Source organism: Protomyctophum bolini, assembly GCF_963924005.1.
Source record: "Protomyctophum bolini genome assembly, chromosome: 1".
Taxonomy (NCBI): Eukaryota; Metazoa; Chordata; class Actinopteri; order Myctophiformes; family Myctophidae; genus Protomyctophum; species Protomyctophum bolini.
The window spans coordinates 45369857-45392381 of NC_137862.1; the positions used below are offsets into that span (position 1 = coordinate 45369857).

Sequence of the window (22525 nt, forward strand, 5' to 3'; positions counted from 1 at the left end):
ACACACACACACACACACACACACACACACACACACACACACACACACAGCACACACACACACACAATTTCACTCTCTTGGAGAATTGGTTGACAAAATGTTTTCAGCTGAGACACAAAAGATAATTTAGTTTTCTCCCCGCACGGTTCGGGACCCAAACGTAGAAAAATTTGATTATGAATTAACCACATACATGTATATAAACCCAATATAGTGAAGTAGCATTTGAACATTTCTGACACAGTTTCTGTCTCTGTCTCTCAGTTTCTCTCCCCTGCGTTACGAAAACAAATAAATTACAGAAGGTTGTTACGCATCATACTGTTCCTGAGGCTGCTGCCTTTATCAGTGTATGAATCTCACAAATATTCAATCATAACTTTCATCCAGAAAAAGCAACACATCGCAGCCAGGTTTTTTGTGTGTGTGTGTGTGTGTGTGTGTGTGTGTGCGTGTGCGTGCGTGCGTACACTGTACTCTGATTAATTCACTCTGTAGTAAAAGTTCAGATGGACTTCCCGTAACATGGGTCGGTCCTTCCCCTTTCTCTGGTATGCGTGTGTGTGTGTGTTTGTTTTTCAGTGAATCTAGTCAGTCCAATGTGTTTTCTCTCTCTCTCTCTCTCTCTCTCTCTCTCTCTCTCGGTACCTGTGTCGAGTGGGAGGTTAGGTCGTGGGCGTGCGAGGCAGGCTGTGGATGGGAGAGAGAGAGAGAGAGAGAGAGAGAGAGAGAGGGCAACAGCAGGTTTCTGTTCTAGACTTCATTTCGTTCTACATCCACAATCACTCAGACTGCTTAAAAAGATCATTACTCATACTGTGTGTTTTTCTGTTTCACACGCACGCACGCACGCTTGCTCACTCATCCGTGCACGGACACACAGAGATGTGCACGCATGACGCACTCACGCACCATATATAATGTGCTCCCATCGTCCTCTGCTGTTCCCAATATATGAAAGGTTCTGACACAGACAAGGAGGCACAGGGAGAGTGATGACTCCCTCCGTTAGGCCAAACGTTAAAAGTTAGGCCTCCTCCAAGACTCTGGCGGAGCTTTTTACATGAAGAAACATCTGGAGGAAATGTTCTGCTGTGCCGTTTCATGTTGGAGGCTTATTCTCACAGCCCTTAGATTGTCTTCCAGAAAAGAAAAGAGCCTAATGGCTTTCATGATTTAGCATAAAACTATGATATTATGAAGAATGCATAGCCAGCCAGGATCATGAAAACCCTGTTTACTGCACGTGTGTGTGTGTGTGTGTGTGTGTGTGTGTGTGTGTGTGTGTGTGCGCGCGTGTGTGCATGCGTGTGTGTGTGTGTGTGTGTGTGTGTGTGTGTGTGTGTGTGTGTGTGTGTGTGTGTGTGTGCGCGTGTGTGTGTGTGTGTGTGTGTGTGTGTGTGTGTGTGTGTGTGTGTGTGCGCGCGCGCGCGCGTGTGTGTGTGTGTGTGTGTGTGTGTGTGTGTGTGTGTGTGTGCGCGCGCGCGCGTGTGTGTGTGTGTGTGTGTGTGTGTGTGTGTTTGTCCTAGCTCAGTCAGTCAGTTAGTCAGTCAGCTAAAAACACCTCAACATTCACATTGACATGCAGAGTCATGGCCAAACTTATCCCACGAGACTGGGTACAAATCCAGCCCATAACTTCTGTACAATGTCCCATACAGAAAATAAATATATCTTATGTAAATAAATATATAGATATATAGCCAAATCTCTCTCTCTTGCTTTTTTCTTCGATTCCCTTATTGTTTGGACATTTAGAAAGCAGATTGGTGATTGGCTGCCTCTGATGTAACGGGATTGGCAATGCCAATCAGATTCTCCTGGGAGACAGTGGAGGGTGGACAGACGGTAGGCAGCCAATCAGATTCTCCTGGGAGACAGTGGAGGGTGGACAGACGGTAGGCAGCCAATCAGATTCTCCTGGGAGACAGTGGAGGGTGGACAGACGGTAGGCAGCCAATCAGATTCTCCTGGGAGACAGTGGAGGGTGGACAGACGGTGTAGGGAAGATGACAGAGAGACAGCCTAGTGCAGTGGTTCCCAAACTGTGGTCCAGGGACCCCCAGGGGTCCTTGAGGGAGTTCCAGGGGGTCCCCAGCTAAATGATAGTTTGGAACCAAATGGACACCAAATGGACACAAATTTACAATATCCCAGAGACAGAAATGCCATTAAATGGGGGTCCGTAGCCTAAAAGCATGTAAAACTGGGGGTCCTTGGTATGAAAACGTTTGGGAACGAGTGGCCTAGTGAATGCTGACTAGAGTTCATAATAATATGTATTCCTGATGTCTTTTTCTGTCTTTGTCTTTGGAAAAATAAATAACAGCCTTTTGAAATGCATTGGTTTTGGACCACGTTACTGTCCCATAAATGAGGGGAGACAACTTTCGGCCTCCAATGTGCAGGGCTAATGGCTTTGGCATCCTTTGTTGTTCTCATGTCTACTGTTCTGTAACTGTTACTGGAAACCTTTCTATTTTTATGCAAATGCTAAAATCACGTTTTGATCATGTGATGAAACGTTTGTTAATCATGCGTAATTCTTGGTGCCACCCCAGGCCACCAGAAGGTGCCACCCCAGGCCACCAGATGGTGCCACCCCAGGCCACCAGATGGTGCCACCCCAGGCCAGCAGACGTGGCTGATAGCCACATTTGTCCACTCTTTGTATAAAAAGACGTCACTTTTGCCTGCTGTGAGTAAAACTTTGGAGCATCTTAAAGTGAGTTACGAGCACCTGCTTTTTTTTCTACCTTTTTCCAAAGCTGACAGGGAGACAATGTAGGGGAGACAATGTAGGGGAGACAGACGGTATAGGAAAGCTAACAGTGTGAGTGAGACACAGGAGAGAACCCAACTGTCTGTGACAGTGCTTTAATTTAAGCATCAGTGTTGTCTCGTGTCTCGTTCTACCACACTGAGCCTCTCAGGCCACGTCGTTAATTGCCATATTATGTTTAATCTGCAGGATTTATCTGAAGCTGCAGTCAGCAGCGTGTAGCTCAGGTAGTATCGCAGCACGCACGCACGGCACGCACGGCACACAGACAGACAAACAGGCAGGCAGGACTGGGGCGGCGGACAGAGAGAGGCTGACAGCCAGACAGGCTGACTCAGCAGTGCGTGAGTCCATTGGTGTTAACTTAAGGCAGGTTTATTTTTAGAAGGTGATGTGGCAATACCTGTTGGAGTATAATTACACTGTAGTCTAGGAGGACAGGCATCATGTACCACATACACATCAATGTCAGAGAGAGAGAGAGAGAGAGGAGAGAGAGAGAGAGAGAGAGAGAGAGAGAGAGAGAGAGAGAGAGAGCGCGAGACGGCGACTAAAGTACATCTCACAATGAGGTGACATCAGGTCACCAGGATTCTTTCAATATCAGAAGCTAAAGGGGAGGGACTACTATTCCACCATCAGGACACTGGTGATGTCAGTCTGTCAATCATTAACCTGCGTCACGTCCATCCGTCATTCTGTCAGTCTGTCCGTGACTTTGATGAACCAAGGCCAGGCCAATCTGCCGGCCAATTCATCGGGCCAGCTGTGTGTTTGATAGGCACAATCAAAGGCTTATCATCAGCCTCTACTATACTGTGAGTCCAGCATGTTCTGATCAGCAGCAGATAACGCTGCCTGGCTCACCGTCAACCCACAGCCGTCCTGGAAATGATTCACAGACAGACGGAGACTTTAGGGATATACTCGCAGTACGACACCTTAAGACAGGACAGGAGGTCACGTTGGAGGTCAGGTTGCTTGGTTTGACTCTGGTCTATACTACCCCCCCCCCCCTCCTCCTTTATTTCCCTCTACAATACATAAACATAAACAGTGCGCCACATTGCAATGCATTGTGAGCTTGTAGGTCGGCTGTTTTTGCAGACTGATCACCCCAGAAGAGGGACACTAGGGTTTAATGGGTTTAGAAGTGTTTGTAGGTCAGATATTTTGGTTCATGTGTAGGTCAGACATTTGTTGCTGTTTAAGGACAGAATGAGTCTTTTGGTTTGGTCCTGCCCAGAGCCATCTAATAGAGGAGTTACGATATAGAGGGGGCAGAAACCGAGCGCTCGAGCGCTGTTCATGCATGTCTGCATGAACTGAGACAAGCTGGAGTTGGAAATACATTGTTTTTAACGAGGGTGGCGCAAATAAGAGCTATTTTAGGCATGTGTGCAACATGCCAAGTATTGTACAGTAACAACTAAAGTCTCTTTAATGTTTATGTTGTACTATTACGACAAAACAATCTAAAATAAAGGGATTTAAGATCATTAAAGCTGGGCTGTTGCCTGAGTCCAATGCATTTCTGCCTACTTCCGGTCCAGGACTTGTCCCAGTTGGTTGTCCCCATGCTCAATATGAAGTGAACGCAGTTTGCGTAACTCTATATCTAAGGCTCTGGTCCTGCCTGTAACCCGTGGCTAGCTGAGATGCTAACATAGTTGTGTGGTACTGATTATTGGTCTCAGTGTTTACTCAGAGATGGTTTTGGCTTTGTGACTTACTGACTGACTTGTGCTTGTGTGTGCTTGGAAGTACTGGCATGAATCCAATTCACGTCACCCAACTCTTATCAGCCATGGCCTGGTTATCCACACACCCCCACACACGCACGCACGCAGCACGTGCACGCACACACACCCCCACACACACACACACACACACACACACACACACACACACACACACACACACACACACATACGTGCACGCACGCACACACACACACACATACGTGCACGCACGCACGCACACACACACACACACACACACACACACACACACACACACACACACACACACACACACACACACAGGCACGCATACCTGCTCTCCAGTCTCTCTCTCTCTCTCCTCCACAACTGTACGAGCCAACAACGATTAGCAGAAACTGTTCTGGTGTGAATTTAAATCTTAACTCAAACCAAACCGAGCCTCATCTGAGACTCTAAATAACCCATAGTACACACATCTGGTTCCAATAATGGTTACAGGAACACTTCACCCATAATCAATCAACGTTCCGTCCCTAGTTCATCACATGTCTATTATCTGCACTGCAGCATATATAGGAGAACTCACTGTAGCAGCAGTGGAAGAATAGGAGAACTCACTGTAGCAGCAGTGGAAGAATAGGAGAACTCACTGTAGCAGCAGTGGAAGAATAGGAGAACTCACTGTAGCAGCAGTGGAAGAATAGGAGAACTCACTGTAGCAGCAGTGGAAGAATAGGAGAACTCACTGTAGCAGCAGTGGAACTATAGGAGAACTCACTGTAGCAGCAGTGGAACTATAGGAGAACTCACTGTAGCAGCAGTGGAAGAATAGGAGAACTCACTGTAGCAGCAGTGGAAGAATAGGAGAACTCACTGTAGCAGCAGTGGAAGAATAGGAGAACTCACTGTAGCAGCAGTGGAACTATGAGAACTCACTGTAGCAGCAGTGGAACTATGAGAACTCACTGTAGCAGCAGTGGAAGAATAGGAGAACTCACTGTAGCAGCAGTGGAAGTATAGGAGAACTCACTGTAGCAGCAGTGGAAGAATAGGAGAACTCACTGTAGCAGCAGTGGAAGTATAGGAGAACTCACTGTAGCAGCAGTGGAAGAATAGGAGAACTCACTGTAGCAGCAGTGGAAGTATAGGAGAACTCACTGTAGCAGCAGTGGAAGAATAGGAGAACTCACTGTAGCAGCAGTGGAAGTATAGGAGAACTCACTGTAGCAGCAGTGGAACTATAGGAGAACTCACTGTAGCAGCAGTGGAAGTATAGAACTCACTGTAGCAGCAGTGGAAGCATAGGAGAACTCACTGTAGCAGCAGTGGAAGAATAGGAGAACTCACTGTAGCAGCAGTGGAAGAATAGGAGAACTCACTGTAGCAGCAGTGGAAGAATAGGAGAACTTACTGTAGCAGCAGTGGAAGAATAGGAGAACTCACTGTAGCAGCAGTGGAAGAATAGGAGAACTCACTGTAGCAGCAGTGGAAGAATAGGAGAACTCACTGTAGCAGCAGTGGAAGTATAGGAGAACTCACTGTAGCAGCAGTGGAACTATAGGAGAACTCACTGTAGCAGCAGTGGAAGTATAGAACTCACTGTAGCAGCAGTGGAAGTATAGGAGAACTCACTGTAGCAGCAGTGGAACTATAGGAGAACTCACTGTAGCAGCAGTGGAACTATAGGAGAACTCACTGTAGCAGCAGTGGAACTATAGGAGAACTTACTGTAGCAGCAGTGGAACTATAGGAGAACTCACTGTAGCAGCAGTGGAACTATAGGAGAACTCACTGTAGCAGCAGTGGAAGCATAGGAGAACTCACTGTAGCAGCAGTGGAAGCATAGGAGAACTCACTGTAGCAGCAGTGGAAGTATAGGAGAACTCACTGTAGCAGCAGTGGAAGTATAGGAGAACTCACTGTAGCAGCAGTGGAACTATAGGAGAACTCACTGTAGCAGCAGTGGAAGAATAGGAGAACTCACTGTAGCAGCAGTGGAAGTATAGGAGAACTCACTGTAGCAGCAGTGGAAGCATAGGAGAACTCACTGTAGCAGCAGTGGAAGAATAGGAGAACTCACTGTAGCAGCAGTGGAAGTATAGGAGAACTCACTGTAGCAGCAGTGGAAGCATAGGAGAACTCACTGTAGCAGCAGTGGAAGTATAGAACTCACTGTAGCAGCAGTGGAAGTATAGGAGAACTCACTGTAGCAGCAGTGGAAGAATAGGAGAACTCACTGTAGCAGCAGTGGAAGCATAGGAGAACTCACTGTGGCAGCAGTGGAAGCATAGGAGAACTCACTGTAGCAGCAGTGGAAGTGATTCTCCTGCAAGACCAAAATGTAGTTCAATGGATATTTTTGGTTAAATAACACTTTAACATGATTTGAAATGTGAATAAATTAATAAAAACAAAACATTTAAGTAAAGTAAAGTCAAAGTAACGTAGTGACTGTAAGCCTACACACAGCACAGTCCTCAGTGTTAATTGTTTTGACTCTGAGAAGCTGCCGGAGGAGTAGACAGAGAAGTTTGGACCCTTGACCCTTGACTCGATGAGTGTACGTAAGCACCAGTATGAGTACCAGTAGGGGTGCTGTTGTGCCATGCAGAAACAGAGAGAGAGAGACAGTGCTGACAGACTGTTGCCTGCTAGAGAGAGAGAGAGAGAGAGAGAGAGAAAGAGAGAGAGAGAGGGGAGGAGGAGGAGGAGGAGGGGGGGGGGGAGTTGCACCACTCGGTTTACACGGGTGTGATTTTTACTAGTTGACAACTAGTCAACTAGTCAACTAGTTGTTTAACTACCTATTTTTTTTTAATGATATTTGTACATTTACTGTGACTATACTCTAGTATTCTAGCTGATCTTGAGGCCTACAAAAACGAGAGAAAGAAACCACAAAAAAAACACTTTATTTTCCTTAACAACTAGTCAACTAGTATAAACTAGTGGATTTACTAGTTGACTAGTTGAATAGTCGACTAGTTGCTTAGAGCCGTACATCTCAGATCCATATATTGTACATTTAAGGTCCCTATACACACAACGGGTGCGATTTTCAGAGCAGGAAACAGCTGCACCACAGAGCCATGTGATCAGCCATCCGCTGGATGGAGCTGTAAAAGCTTGTAGATCAGCTGTTTACAGCAAGTGAAATAAGTCGTAAGTCTTACGACGGCATCAAGGCCCGCCAAAATACACTTTGTTCGACTAAATCAACTGTAGATTTAGTCGACCAAAACTAGACTAACACTAAAACATTCCAGGTGACTAAAATGTGACTGAAACTAAATTAAATCTATTCAAGAGACTAGGACTAATACTAGAATCAAAATTTGCCGCCAAAAACAGCACTGTCAGTGAGGCAGTTTTTTTTTCCTTCTTTTCTTCAGGTCAGTCTTATCGACTGTATATTCAACGCTATACGGGGAATAAAGGCCTTCCGGCGTGCATTGTGCTTAATTCAGTGTCTCGCTTATAATCAAATGTACTCGATAGTGCAGTGCACTGTCCTGGCCGTGCGGCGTGTCGTGGTGACACTTCACTGACCTTTGCAGAGTCAACATGGCAGATGTGAGCGCATTGTTGCCGTGAATGAATAATGTGGCGCTGAGGTCTTATCAGGGCTCAGTGGACTGCAGGTTCTCAGCCCTATCAGCTTTATAGCCGCGCTCAGCGCGCTGCATGCATGGGACTTGGCCGCCAATTTTTATTGTTCTCGTTGTTTCGCTGAACTGCATGGTGCCATCGTTGTGAAGACAAGTTTAAAGTCGCCAGGTTGAAATCCGGAGCAGCTAGCCGGTACAACTGCCTCGTCCGCGCTCAACTCAGTTTGCAGAAGTTCTGTTAAAATTGTCGTGCTAATTTTATATTTTCATGGTTTTTCAGTGAGATGTAATTAACGCAAACAACAAACGATGGTGGTAACAAAGTATCTTTAACTCTCAATAGGACATTACATTCAACATAAAAACAAAGTATACGGTCAGTGTAGCATGCTAAAATATTGTAAAATATATATTTTTAAATAACAGAAGGGTAGGTAATCAAAACACATTTCTGTATCCACATTAACCCTAGCGTCTCTAAATTGGATTAGACTAAAAAGCACTTCAATCCTAAATTCATCCTGAAAGGTTCAAATGATTGGTGAGACCTCAAGAACTTGGCTTTAATGGATGTAACATTTCCATAGTCAAATTTATGTTGACAGTCCGCTGAAGTTTCTGGTTTTTGTAGAGAGATAATGTGTAATGTGCATGACATTTGGACAAACTTTGTAGGAGTAGATTAAAATAGTTATGTTTTGCAAAACTCTGCCTCCTGGTGGCGCTATAACAGGCCCATGTGAAACATCCAGGGAGTGTGTGCTCAGTGTCGCTGCCATGAGCCATCAGTCAGAGATTAGCTGTCCACAGACTTAGGCCTCACTCACACCTTCACAACAGACTGATGTATGCTTGTTGTATACAAAGGGTGTGATACATCTTGCCCCAATGCATTTCTAATGGGAGTCACATGGTTTGACACAACATTTGTGTTGTATGAGGGGGAGGGGGGCAGTCGAAACACAGCCGAAAGCCATACAACAGCTTGTGAGGCCTCACTCACACCTTTCGATCTAGCATACAACATTGATGCATGCTAGATGTAGGCATTTAGCACACCAAGCGACTTACAGTAAGCAAGGAAAATGCATAGAATTGATGATATAGGATCATATAGGTAAACAAAGAACCTATCTTTCCTCACTCTAAGCATTATATTTTCAAGAAATATCTGTACATTGATCTGTAGGCTACATACACTATACTATAGGATGCAGGTCTCAATGACCTGGCATCTGTTTACATTACATGCTATCTATAAGTTACATTTTAGCCTTTTGCATAAGCCTGCAAGGTCATCAAGGCACTGGCTAAGGTGGTTCATTGATTCTCAAGACTTTGTGTGTGTGTGTGTGTGTGTGTGTGTGTGTGTAGGTAAGCCTGAGTTATATTGTCCTAACTGCGTCTTTGTAAAATGTAAAGGTTCAGTAATGTGTGTTTGCTGTGGGGTTGAGTTGTACCATTAACCTGCCGTGTACAAAGTCTCCACCCTGCTCTCCCTCTCTCTCTCTGTTTGAACAAGGCTTAAATAAGCCGTTTTCAGTGAGTCAGCTCAGAGAACAGGCCGACATAAAAATAGACTTTGGCCCGGCCCTCACCTAGTGACGGAATGATCTGAGGGTGAGTGAGAGAGAGAGACTATTGTTGCTAGGTTGGGTGATTCAGGCTCACAGCGGTTTCATAATGCTGACTGTAGTTAAGAGAGGTCACTGCATTCCTGTCGGATTAACTTCAAACTGTGCTTGGTGTTCCAACTGGATGATAATTTGATCGGGGGGGAACTAAATTAAAATATTTCACTAGAAATAATACTCCTGTACTGTAAATTTGATCTGCAATATGTGCACTGGAGACTATGTCAAATTATGAAATGCTGTGTTGTAATTATGTGAAGGCAGAGAGCAACAGAGTCAAATTCCTCATGGAAATGCACTTGGTCAGAACTCTCTTCTACAGCCCAGTGTGAACAGAACTCTCTTCTACAGCCCAGTGTGAACAGGGTCAGAACTCTCTACAGCCCAGTGTGAACAGGGTCAGAACTCTCTTCTACAGCCCAGTGTGAACAGGGTCAGAACTCTCTACAGCCCAGTGTGAACAGGGTCAGAACTCTCTTCTACAGCCCAGTGTGAACAGGGTCAGAACTCTCTTCTACAGCCCAGTGTGAACAGGGTCAGAACTCTCTACAGCCCAGTGTGAACAGGGTCAGAACTTGGTCAGAACTCTCTTCTACAGCCCAGTGTGAACCGGGTCAGAACTTGGTCAGAACTCTCTTCTACAGCCCAGTGTGAACCGGGTCAGAACTCTCTTCTACAGCCCAGTGTGAACAGGGTCAGAACTCTCTTCTACAGCCCAGTGTGAACAGTTCAAATGTTACATTTTATAAAGGGAAGACAATGCTGAATGACAACAAATGACTGCAGTTAAACTTTTATACTCAATTTTAATTTACAATGCACGTTTCCCCAATATACTCTTATAAAAAAAAGCAAGTCACAGCTAAGAGAGAAATGCTGCCCAGCAACATTCATACCAAAGCAAAAAATATGCCCTATATCCATGGAAGTTGCTATTGCAATGTCATTTTATGGATAACATTTGATTTTGGCTTAATGTCAAATTGTGCGATTTATTTTTCTCTGACAAAAGATGCTGCAAATCTGCATAATGTTTGACAAAATGCCTTCAATGTTGTTTTTGTACAATGTCCGATCTTTTAGAGTATAACATTCCAACAGTGTACCCCACATGCAAACTTTCTAACATGCTGCTTTTTCACTGAAGTAGTAGAAAAGAAAATGAAGGATAGAAAAACCTAGTGGAAAGAAAGTGTGCTGGAAAGCTGTCAAGACTGCCAGGAAAGTCTGTTAGAGAAGGTCCAAAGTACACCACTCCAAACAGAGACTGACTCTAGATAGGATTCCATTCAATAACAAAAAAACTAATTATTTCCATCGGCTAATGAGTGAATAAATAGGCTACCTGGAAGCAGTGATCACTATTAGGCAAGGGTTTCTAATGCTATTTAATTGTACTTGATCACAACAAAAAGAAAGAAGCTATGAGCACCTCCTACATCAAGTTTTCACATTTAAAGCCATGTTCAGACTGGCAGTCAAATCTCATTGTTGGCCTGTGCAGATCGTAACATTGGTCAAGTCTGAGCACACACGCAAAGAAGTTGATTTATGGGTATCAGATTTGAATCACATTCCTAGGTGGTTTGAAATACGAGTAAAATCTAATTAGATTTCTAAAAGGTGTGTTCCAGCCTGGACAATCGGACACTACAAGCTCAATTGTGAACTTGCACCTCTCCTTTTTTTTTGCAAGTGACGCCTGCCCTACGACAAAGCACACGCATGTTGCTACCACAGCAACCAATGCAGAAAGGTTGACAAGTCAATGTCTGAACTCTGAACTCACAAATGTGATGAGACAGTCAGAGAGTCATAAAGATCAGATTTGCCTGCAGTCTGAACAAAGCCTTGGTTAATTGGAACGAAAACCCATTTAAGTCTAGAGTCACTCCTCAGTCTGAACAGACACAGACATCATCCCGGTGGGATTTGAACCCTCCTACACAGACCATCCCAACAGCACCACGCCTCGCCCTGGCGAGGCTGCAGGTAATCACCAGAGCCTACACACGCCACCGCAACAGGTAAACACAGGAACACAAGTCGTCACGTCTCAGCCCGTCTATCTATCCGCCGCAGTACGGGGGTGGCGGTGCTCCGTTAAATAGCACCGTGGCCAACGAGACAGATGCAGCTTAGAAAATGATAACATAATGGGCCTCCGACCATGTGGAAAAGACCAGGTGGGAGGGGATGAGAAGACACGTATAAATATACATTTCACTCTTTAGCCCCTAAATCCAAGACTCTTAATCCAGAGCGCCTCAGTGATGAGTGAGTGGATAATATAATGGGGAGGGGACTTTTGATAGGCTGTGTGCGTGCGTGCAGAGAACACGATTAACCACATGAACCCTTCTGCCCATTCTGGGGGCGAGCGTTCAACAAAAATAGTCTACAACCTCACAACGCTAGGCTGTTTTCGGCAAAGAGATGTGGTGTTGAGGGGGTAATAAAAACGACTTAAGAGCCCTGTGGTGTGTACATGGGGTCTAAATGGCTATGGCATTTTCTTGTTAGTAATGAACACAGGGTCACCGTGACGGCATGACCAGAAAGTGGCTATGCATTTCAACTGGTCCAGCTACACGTTTGGTAAACAAAAGTCTAGCAAACAGACAGATACATGGACAGCAGTGGCACAGTGGGTTAGTATGACTGTCTCCGTCTGTCTGTCTGTCTGTCTGTCTCCTCCTGGGTTTTTGGCTGAATCAGAGGATTAGCGTGAAGCGAGGATGTGGTTTCGATGCCACCACGAAAAGTTCTACTTGTAATACCTGCCGAATGCCAAGATTAGCCTGCGGTGTCTGCCTCTGGGGGCCCTCCTAAACCACACACACCTTATCCACAAACACAAACATCTGTCTGGGTCTAGGACGCAGGCTTGGAGGGAGAGCGTGTGTGTGTGAGGTTGAGATAAATGCAGCAGACATCTCTGCTTCACACGCACCGTTCGTCCGCCCTTTTACATAAGAGCTTAGAGCATGATTCATTCCGCTCGGTTAGGACATACAACATACATGAAAAGATTGTATACATCAAAATGTGGAAAACAATTCCTACGTTTTTACCCTTAATGTGTTAAAAAACATCTAAAAATGTAGTGAACATACTTAAGTCTGAAAGTGATAAAACAATTTTTATCAAAGCTTTTTTTTGGGTGCAAAGACAAGACACCTGTAAAATGAACTAACAATAATTAGAAAAGTCATTCAAATACACATCTCACCAGTTATATTTATAGAATTTTACATCTCTGGTTCCACTGGAACATTTCTTGGATGCCATAATTTATTGATGAACCCTCAGGATGCGCAGGGGGGTCAAATTGAAGCAAACATCTGTGATGATAACGATACATCCACTCTCTCCTGTAACATCTAAACAGCTTTAATATTTACACATGAACTGAATGGAACACAGTGCCTTTTCATTTGAATTATCAACTGCTTGCTTTTGGACTGCACAGACATCTATTTTAAAGAGATGGTGCGGTCCATTACTAGGTTAATATTCTGAATCATTTGTGAGGAAATGTGAAAACAGAAAGAGTAAAAAAACAAAGTAAAGAAAAAGAAATAATGATTGAGGGTAGATTTCTGAAAAGGGAAAAGGAGTACTTATATATGATAGTGAGGTCAGCCATCCAGCAACAACAACAAACAGCAAAGCAAACACAAGTACAACCTTATTATAAGGTTTTTGATTAATGCTAACTTCTTTGTTGGCCATTGTTGTTGCCGTTGTTGACCATGGCCTCACTCACACCTGAGCCGCATGAGGTCCAAACCAACAGAAAGCCCAGGACACTCAGGCCAGGGTCAACGAGCTCAGGCCAGGGTCAGCGAGCTCAAGCTGTGTCTTCTGTGTGTCATGGCCGCCTCAATGCATTTCCAATGGGAGTCACATGCAACAAGGTTGTGTCATGAAACCATGTGACTCCCATTGGAAATGCATTGAGGCGGCCATGACACACAGAAGACACAGGACACAAGGGTGTCTTGCGTGTGAGCGAGGCCCATATCAGAAACTGCTGCTGTCGTCGACTCTGTGCTCATCATTGGCCATTGCTGTTATTGTTGTTGTTGGAGGAGGCGGGGCCGGAGCCATCGTTGAGCCCGCCCCCAGGTGGCTGGGGGGCGTGTTCGGCCAGGTTGTGGGCGTGTTCCAGGAAGAGGTCTTTGAGCACGCTCAGTTCCTTGCTGAGGAGTTTGATTTTGGCCTCCAGCCGCTCGTTCTCCTCCTTGAGCTCGTTGACCCTGGCCTGAGTGTCTTGGGCTTTCTGTTTGGACCTCATGCGGCTCTTCTTTACCGCCAGGTTGTTCCTCTCCCTGCGCTGACGGTACTCGTCACTGTCCTTCTCCGCGTGGGGCTTCTTCATCTTCCCTCCTCCTCCTCCTCTGTCAGCCAACGGCGGTGGGTTAACCGGCACCAGCTGGGGCACCTGCCAGGAGGAGAACGGAGAGGATAAGGAATGACTGGATGAACTGGATCAGTGTTGTTTTTGGCAGCAAAATTCCATTTTAGTTTTAGCCATAGTCTCTTGGTTTTCGTTTAGTTTTAGTCACCCGGAATGTTTTAGTGTTTAGTCTAGTTTCAGTCGACTAAATGTCATAAGATTTTAGTCGACTAAATCTACAGTTGATTTAGTAGACTAACAATTATTTTGGCGGGCCTTGATGCAGTCGTAATGACCGATTTTACACTTGCTGAAAATAGCCAATCTACAAGCTCTGAGCTTGTAGATTCCTATTTTCAGCAAGTGTAAAATCTCTTGTCCACTAGTCCCTTCCTGACATTTGAGTCTAGTTTTTATTTGTTGCCAAAATGTACAGTATATTTAGTGGTAGTTTTTATTTCGTTTTTGTCAGTGAAAAAAGGTAGTCGGCGAACATTTTTCGTCTTAGTATTAGTCGACAAAATCAACACTGTACTGTATGTACTCTTACGTCAACACTCACATTTTGCCCCTATACACATTTATTCTTCTCATGGGGGAACAACTGACCTATCGCCATAGTCCGGCAGCAAACATGTGGGACATTTGGTATACAGTTTCTGAGTGGTGCAACCACTCCAAGGAACAGCAATGTCCGTGTTGGTTAACCTATGTGTGGTTAACCTATGTGACGTTAATGAGCACCAGAATGAGTACCAGTAGGGGGCACTGTTTTGCCATGCAGAAACAGAGAGAGAGACAGTTGCACTGTTAATGAGAAAGAGAGGGGGGGGGGGGGGGGGGGAGTTGCACCACTCGGTTCACACGGGTGTGATTTTTCTTTATTGGCCTAGTAATATATTGTCGATATATATATATATATATATTACGTCAACAAACACACACATTTTTCCCCTATACGCATTTATTCTTCTCATGGGGAAACAACTGACCTATCGCCAAGTCCTCCCCTGCAAATACGAACAGACCAATCATCAACCCTTGACCTTGGACATTCTTCCCTAAAGTTTAAACTCCATAGACGCATAGAGCTACATGGAGTATACATGGAGTTTATACAGTGAAGAGATTTTACACTGATTTTAGAATTCCTTCTAAATGAACATACATGGTAATGTTTATTTATTCATGGGTAGGGTTTGTGAAAGGAAATTAAAATATGTGCATATTGTAACACTGAAAGGCAATGGGGTTTTATTTATGATGTTTACCGAACAAAAAGGGGTGCATACTTAGTTTAGACTAGTCATTGGTTAGACATGGGTTAAGGTTAGGTTTAGGTGTCCTGCCCCGTGGGAGGTTAGGTTTAGGGTGAGGGTTTGTGATAGGTTGTAGTTGTAGGACTAATGACTGGTCTAACCAATGACTAGTCTAAACTAAGTACTGCACCCGAAACAAATACAGAAGAATGTCCAGCTCTGTGGCTGACAGGCCCCCCTGCAGCACAGAGTTGTTTTTGGCAGCACATTTTGATTTTAGTTTCAGTCATAGTCTTTTGAATAGTTTACATTTAGTTTTAGTCACCTGGAATATTTTAGTGTTAGTCCAGTTTCAGCCAACTAAATATCCTAAGATTTTAGTCGACTAAATCTACAGTTGATTTAGGCTGATTTTACACACTCAGATTTTTACCACTTCTGCCATGAATTTCAGCATTATACGACAGGCTAGCTAAAAGATGCTAGTTAACATTTAGTTAATCTTATGGATTCTTACTTACCACAGTGAAAAGGTGTGTTTTTATTGGACTATGTCCATGGTTTCTAAACGAAACATTTATCGCTCACAGCTGTAACCCACATCTTTACAGAGCAGCGCAAACTGTTACTGGATAGAGCTAAATCCTTTAAGTTTAAAGATCCAACAAGACAAAGCGAAATGCAGAGATAAAAACAAAAACAAGCATTGAGCGTTTACATTGAATGCATCATGCCCAGACAGGCCTTTCCCCTTACGAAGGTAACCCAAGGTCTGTTATTCACTTGAACATATGATTAAAAACAGTCAATGATGACAACTAAACACTCCACCCTTTTTGCAAAAATAATAATATGTTAATCACATTTAAGAAGATTTTTGAACACTTTCCTGGGGGTCTTTGTGTGTAATATGTGGTTTTAGATATTTTAGAGTTTCGCAGTGAGCCCAGTGTCTCTGATGTCATGGACAGTTGGACACTGGGCTCACTTACTTCCTGGACTAAATGTTGTCTCAGTAAGACAGCCGAATACCAAACATCTCACCCCTTTACCAACTTGCCCGGGCGTACAGCCGGCGGAACTGCACGGCCTGGTATTAAACCTAACCTTAACCTTAGTAAAAACTATGCCTAAACCTAACCCTATAGCTAAACTTAACCCCAGTAAAACTATAACTAAACTTATTTCTAAGCTTATTCTCAGTAAAACAAAATAAAGAATACAAGAACCGCCGCTCGAGCGGTCGGCGTGAGGTAGGCGGAAAAAATTGAGGGGCGACTGTACCAGTGCACCAAAGCATTATGGGAATTGTAGTCCAGGAAGGAAGTGAGCCCAGTGTCCATGGCTCACTGCTAAATTCTAAAACCACATACTACACACAAAGACCCCCAGGAAAGTGTTTTATCTATGATGCGTTTATGGCAAGCTTACATTTCATATCTCACCATATGCACTCTTGTAACTAGAGTTGCAGCAGATCTCATTCTGCATTTTTTTTAATTGTCCATTCTGAAAAAAGTTCTTGAATTTGAAAAAAGCAATGCTTCTCTATTCTAAAACTAGGGTTGCACTGTTATTGAAATGTTGGCCCAAAATGCTTCTTTATTCTAAGACTAGGGTTGCACCGTTATTGAAATGTTGGCCCATATCCCAACACAAACAGCTTGAATGTAGTATACTTTTATTACTTTATTTAAAAATGTTCCAAGTTATTGACTCCTTTGAAAGCTTCCCCAGAAAGCACTGGCTGCAAATTGATATAGTCCTTCCAATACGTGAGGGGGCAGTGTTTTTTCATTTATTTTTTATACAGTAATTGTTTGATTCCTGGAGGAGGTTCTTTTCCAAAACAATAAAAAAATAAATGAAAACAGTAAATGAAAAAACAGCCCCTCACATATTAGGACAATATCAGTCAACAGAAGAAAGGACGGGTGTTGAGAATGTTTTCGATGAATCTATCATGGTTGAAATGGATTTTGAAGTTACAATGGGTTTGTATAGGAAATTGAATATCAAATATCTAAATACTGAATCGAACAACTTAAAAACTGTCTCAGGTGTTCACATAATCCTGAGTAGACGATAAAATTACCAAAAGTTTATTTTTTAACCCATTCAGGACGGGAACCCCTTTGGCGTTTCTAGCATTATGTTATACTTAATACTTTAGCTATTGAAAAATAGCAGATCTACAAGCTCATAGTGTGGCACCGAGTGCCGTGCTACGAGCTTGTGGATCTGCTATTTTAGAAAAATCGTTGTTAACTCAAATCTTTGCTTCTTGGGTGTCCCTGGAACAGCATATTTTCAGATGGGGGTCACGGCCAAATTATAAAAGTTTGGGGGTCCTTCACATGAAATAGTTTGAACACCACTGATAGGTTTTTCAGAAAACTGTTATGAATTAGAAGAAATATTTAGACTTTTGACCTCGGGTCTAAATGGGTTAAAGTGAAATATCCCTTTAATCATGTTGAAGTAAGGATGGGCGAAGAAACAATAGTGGATCACGATCAAATGTCTGTCAAACAATGATAAACTTTGGACATTAGGGATAGATCTAAAAGCCCATCACAACAGAAATAAATGCAACAGCCAGTCGGACTGCATTTCTTTTGTCTTGCTCGTCAGAGTACATGCCCCATTTCCTACTGCGGTGCACTGTTTACTTTGAAGTGAAAAAACAGAGTGAAAATGAGGGTGAAAGTGCATTCTCATTATTCTCCAACGGTGAGGAAAAAAAGGTTACTTGACGTCCATTATACAGAAGTATTTCAAAAAGTATCTGCAAAATGAAATGTGCCATCGGTGCCAACCAAGACGGGAGGAAACACTACCAGTAATTCTTTTTTTTTTTAACGAAAATGTGAGCCCAGGTTTCGGCCACAAGTTTAACAGAGTACACCAACAGTATGACCACAAAAACAATCAATCGTATCGTATTTGTCAGCCATCACCTTACATGGGAAATTATCAGAAAGGTTGTAAAAGTGCAGTTTTTACTATATACTATTGTAGAAGATATGATGCCTCCGAGTACAGTGGAGAAAGGTGGAGGAAGGGGGGGGATGGGTATATACCATTTATAAACTACATGGTCACATTTGGATGGCCCTCCCTGACAGAGAGACGAGAACCACATTGGCACCTGTTCTTGTATAAAGCCATACTTGGAGATTGTCCTAAATACATCTCATCTTTCCTGAACTCTGAACTTGGTGGATCTGCCTTTAATAGCTTCTGTGGCCCTAATACATGGAATGACCTACAAACATTAAAATTGACCACACTGGTACCCTTGAGCCGTTTTAAAACCTTGGTGAGCACACAGACCCCCACAATATGTAACTGTTTTTAGATCGTTTTGAAATGTGTCTCCGCTTTTTATTTGTAAACCTATGTAATTCATTCTGTTTTTCTTTTCCTGATCTTCTGATGTATTGTGATTGTATTACTCGACGACACTGAAAATGAGTTTGATTACTCTTTCGAGAATAAATAAAACTTGAATGAATTGTTGATTTGACCATGAACATTTGTATTACTTTCACAACACTCAGATCATGAACCAATATTATCCAACGCCATGATCCGGCGGCACCCACCCCTCTATACCAGAAATCCCGGCGGCTGGGCCAGGCTAGAGACTTGAATGAATTCCTCAAATTCTAACAACAACAACAACAACAAATTCAAGGACAACTAATGAGCAGACTAAAATAATTTTAAATATTTAAAAAAGATGACAAGACCAGAATCTGTAATGGAAACAACCATAATATAATACTACACAGTGGCCTCACCTGCTGTAGGCCTCCGATCAACCATAATACTACTACTACAGTGGCCTCACCTGCTGTAGGCCTTCCGATCAACCATAATATAATACTACACAGTGGCCTCACCTGCTGTAGGCCTCCGATCAACGTAGGGTGAAGAGAGGACGACGCAGCAGTCTGGACGACGGCAGTGGCGCCAGGGGGCGGGGCTTCGGCTGCGTGGATGACGTGGGTCTGGATGACACTCACACCGTTGTACTCCGACGGGTTGGCGTGTTGTTTAGGCTGCGGCTGCGACGACCTGCTCATTTGGATCCAATCCGACGTGTGACTGATGGACCAACCCTATGGAACCGGGGTGGGTGGGCGGGCGGGGGGGCCGAGCTGTCCCAAGCTGATGGTGGTGTGACGGCTGGGGGTTGATTTGGTGGGAGATCCTCCTATTCAGATCTCCCGTAGGGACGACAGATTCTGGAATCTGGTGAGGTGAGAAACAGTATTTAAGGCCACGTTTACACCAACAGATCAGAAAAGTGCCGCGGCGTTGCATACTCACTTTTTATTCTGCGTAAATTTAAGACAGGCAGCCGCACAACGGGGATTGAAAACGCTGTAGTGTGCATGCTGTGGCGGCAAAGTAGTTTGGTGGCTGTGGATAACCAAATCTTCATATATTTAAATATGCCTCTGTGTGTGTGTGTGTGTGTCTTTATGGTTATGTCTGGCTCTGCCTAATATATATGGACATATGGTGTTTGTTCATAGTTATATCTGAGCCATAGTGAGGTGGCTGTGGTCCCTACTGTATATATGGGCGTATCAACTTAGTTTACAGTTATTTGTCTGGGTCATAGTGATATGGCCGTGGTACACCCGCTCGCCCATTAGCCAATGCCAATATAGGATGCATCTTGATTAATCAAACAAGCAGTCATCAAACAAATCGATAGTTGCAAACTTGCAATCCTCCCATCATCATTGTGCCAATATGTACTGTAGCCTATATTGTGCAACCCAGAACAAAGATCACAAAATATCCCATCTTCTTAAATGGATGAATGTTTTGGGTTCATTGGGGTTTCCTGCAATGAGGAACTTGAGGCCGTCATCACATGGTGTCAGTATTCAGTGCTGCTGTTAGTGTTGTATTGCCTCTCTTCACCAGCTTCCAAAATAGCAGTTCAGCAAGGTCACAACGCGTCACTCACAGACAGATCTGCTCTATTCTACACAGCTGATGATGGAAATGGGTAGAAAAACGATTAGAATATAATCCTAACTAAATCATAATAATCTAATTTTAGGTCAAAATCTTCTAGTGCCCGATTCATTTATTTTGATCCCACGATCTTGCAACTCATGCATTTTTTCACCTAGTGTCAATTATCTAATGCAATCCTGACAAGGGAGAGTTTCCCCGGCCGGACGTAGTGCGTGGAAGGAACACGTTATTCCGACCAGTTCCTTTCCCCTCCATCAGGCGCCCCGGCTGGCCAGGAGGAGGTAGTTTAGACTTTGGAGACCAGGATTACTGCATGTTTTTTGTGAGGGTATTCCTACCCTGGGGGTCATTGGGGGGGGGGGGGGGGGGGGGGATTTGGGGGTGCCTACCCTGGGGGACATGTGGGGGTGCCTACGCTGGGGGTCACGGGGGGGGGGGAATTTGGGGGTGCCTACCCTGGGGGACACGGGGGGGGCATGTGGGGGTGCCTACGCTGGGGGACCCGGGAGAGCCTGTGAGGGTACCCTAGGGGACACAGGGAAAGTATGCAGGCTCCACACAGGGGGGTCCTTTCGCCAACCCCGCCTGGGGTGTGGGCGAGGGGGGGAGCGCGCCCACCGGCACCCGTGGCGTCCCCAGCGGGAATCTAACCCAGGATCTTCTAGCGGTGAGGCGACAGAGCTACCGACTGTGCCACCGTGCCCCCCCTGCCACCACCCAAATAAAAGCAGAATTAAAACTAAAAGTAAAACTACCAAAGATATAAATATATAAAGATGCTAGCAGGCAGAAATAAAATGAGCTGGAAAGGATTGGACACACACACACACACACACACACCACAACACTACTACTACCCCCAATAAATTGTAACTCTGAGGGTGTCCTCCGAGTTACATTAATTATTAAGTATTATTCTATTGAAGATTGCCAATTAGCTGCCTCGGTTGTGATTGGTCCTCGCGTCACTGTGTGTCGTCAGATAAACGCACCAACAAGCAGCAGGCATTAGGCAGCTCTCCTCTCCTCCAGAACGATTGCCTGTGGATTGCATCATCACACATACCTCCCTTTGTGTTTAGAGAGAGGGGGGTAGAGAGGAGAGAGGGGAACTCCATAGTCATGCAGCCTTGTAATGTAAGCAGAACCATATAGTTCTGGTCGGGGAGATATTGATTCAGGATTATTTATAACCATCCATCCATCACCCACCAGTCCATTCAATTCACATCAAGCTGGTGGAGTTTGGGCAGAAAACAACTTGTTGTGTTCGTTATGAATGTGCTGTACAGTATACAGTGTACATGCTGTCACTCACTCTGCGTTGTGTCATAACATGTAACGTTACACAATAATAAACAAGACGCGCGTCAACAACACCGCCGTTTTACTGAGACACCCTCGATAACACACGCAACACTAACGCCATTCTATTGATGTGATTCGTCGTTATTATGTACGAGTTAGTTCACCACACTTATTATTTCCCCCTTGTTGGACAGTTAGCCGTGGTTGCTAACAAGCTAACTCCAGCTCTTCTTTCTCTTTTGGCCGACAGAGAATTGTTCATTCAAATACATACAACATATACGGACTTACCTTCAAGAGGGCGACTGTTAAATTAGTCTTCCATCAAAGTTTATAAAGTTTAATCGGTCTCCTTTTCGGTGGAGTTCAGATGTTTTTGTTTAGAGACGCACAGAGAGAGAGAGAGAGAGGTGTGCTGCTGGCTGCCTGGTATTGCGAAATCTCTGTTACCATGTAAGGACAATGATCCGGCGTCAGCCAATCAAAGCGGACCTCGACCACGATCAGCCAGTCAGAGAGCCCGGCTGACGAGAGTGATGCAATTCCCTGTGTGACAGACAGTTACACGGGCCAATAGGAAGGTAACGTTTTTGGAGCTGGGCTTGTTTATGTAATATGGAAATATATGTCATGAGTTTACAGTCAGTGATGTGAGTGACTTCATCGCCTAAATATTGATTGATTGATTGATTGATTGATTGATTGATTGAAGTATTTATTAACAGTTTGCAGAATTACAGTACATTTCAAGTACAACTCAATACAAAAACTGTTAACTGTGAGTGGACGACACCATAAACTTTT

General features: G+C 44.1%; 1 protein-coding gene across 3 annotated transcripts; it reads right to left on the minus strand.

The window, feature by feature from the left end:
* Positions 1-10534: 10534 nt before the first annotated feature.
* Positions 10535-22156, minus strand: cebpg (CCAAT enhancer binding protein gamma). Of its 3 annotated transcripts, none has more exons than XM_080759255.1 (4): positions 22013-22156; positions 19318-19669; positions 13744-14195; positions 10535-13606 (listed from the first exon to the last, which is right to left on the minus strand). In XM_080759255.1, exons 2-3 carry the CDS (start codon positions 19498-19500, stop codon positions 13809-13811), a joined length of 570 nt encoding a protein of 189 aa, XP_080615381.1. In that variant the 5' UTR covers positions 19501-19669; positions 22013-22156; the 3' UTR covers positions 10535-13606; positions 13744-13808. The 3 variants fall into 3 exon arrangements, with proteins under 3 accessions (XP_080615381.1, XP_080615382.1, XP_080615383.1); XM_080759256.1 differs by having other exon boundaries at positions 10535-13519; positions 13742-14195; XM_080759257.1 differs by having other exon boundaries at positions 19318-19662; positions 22013-22146.
* Between the last annotated feature and the right edge of the window lie 369 nt (positions 22157-22525).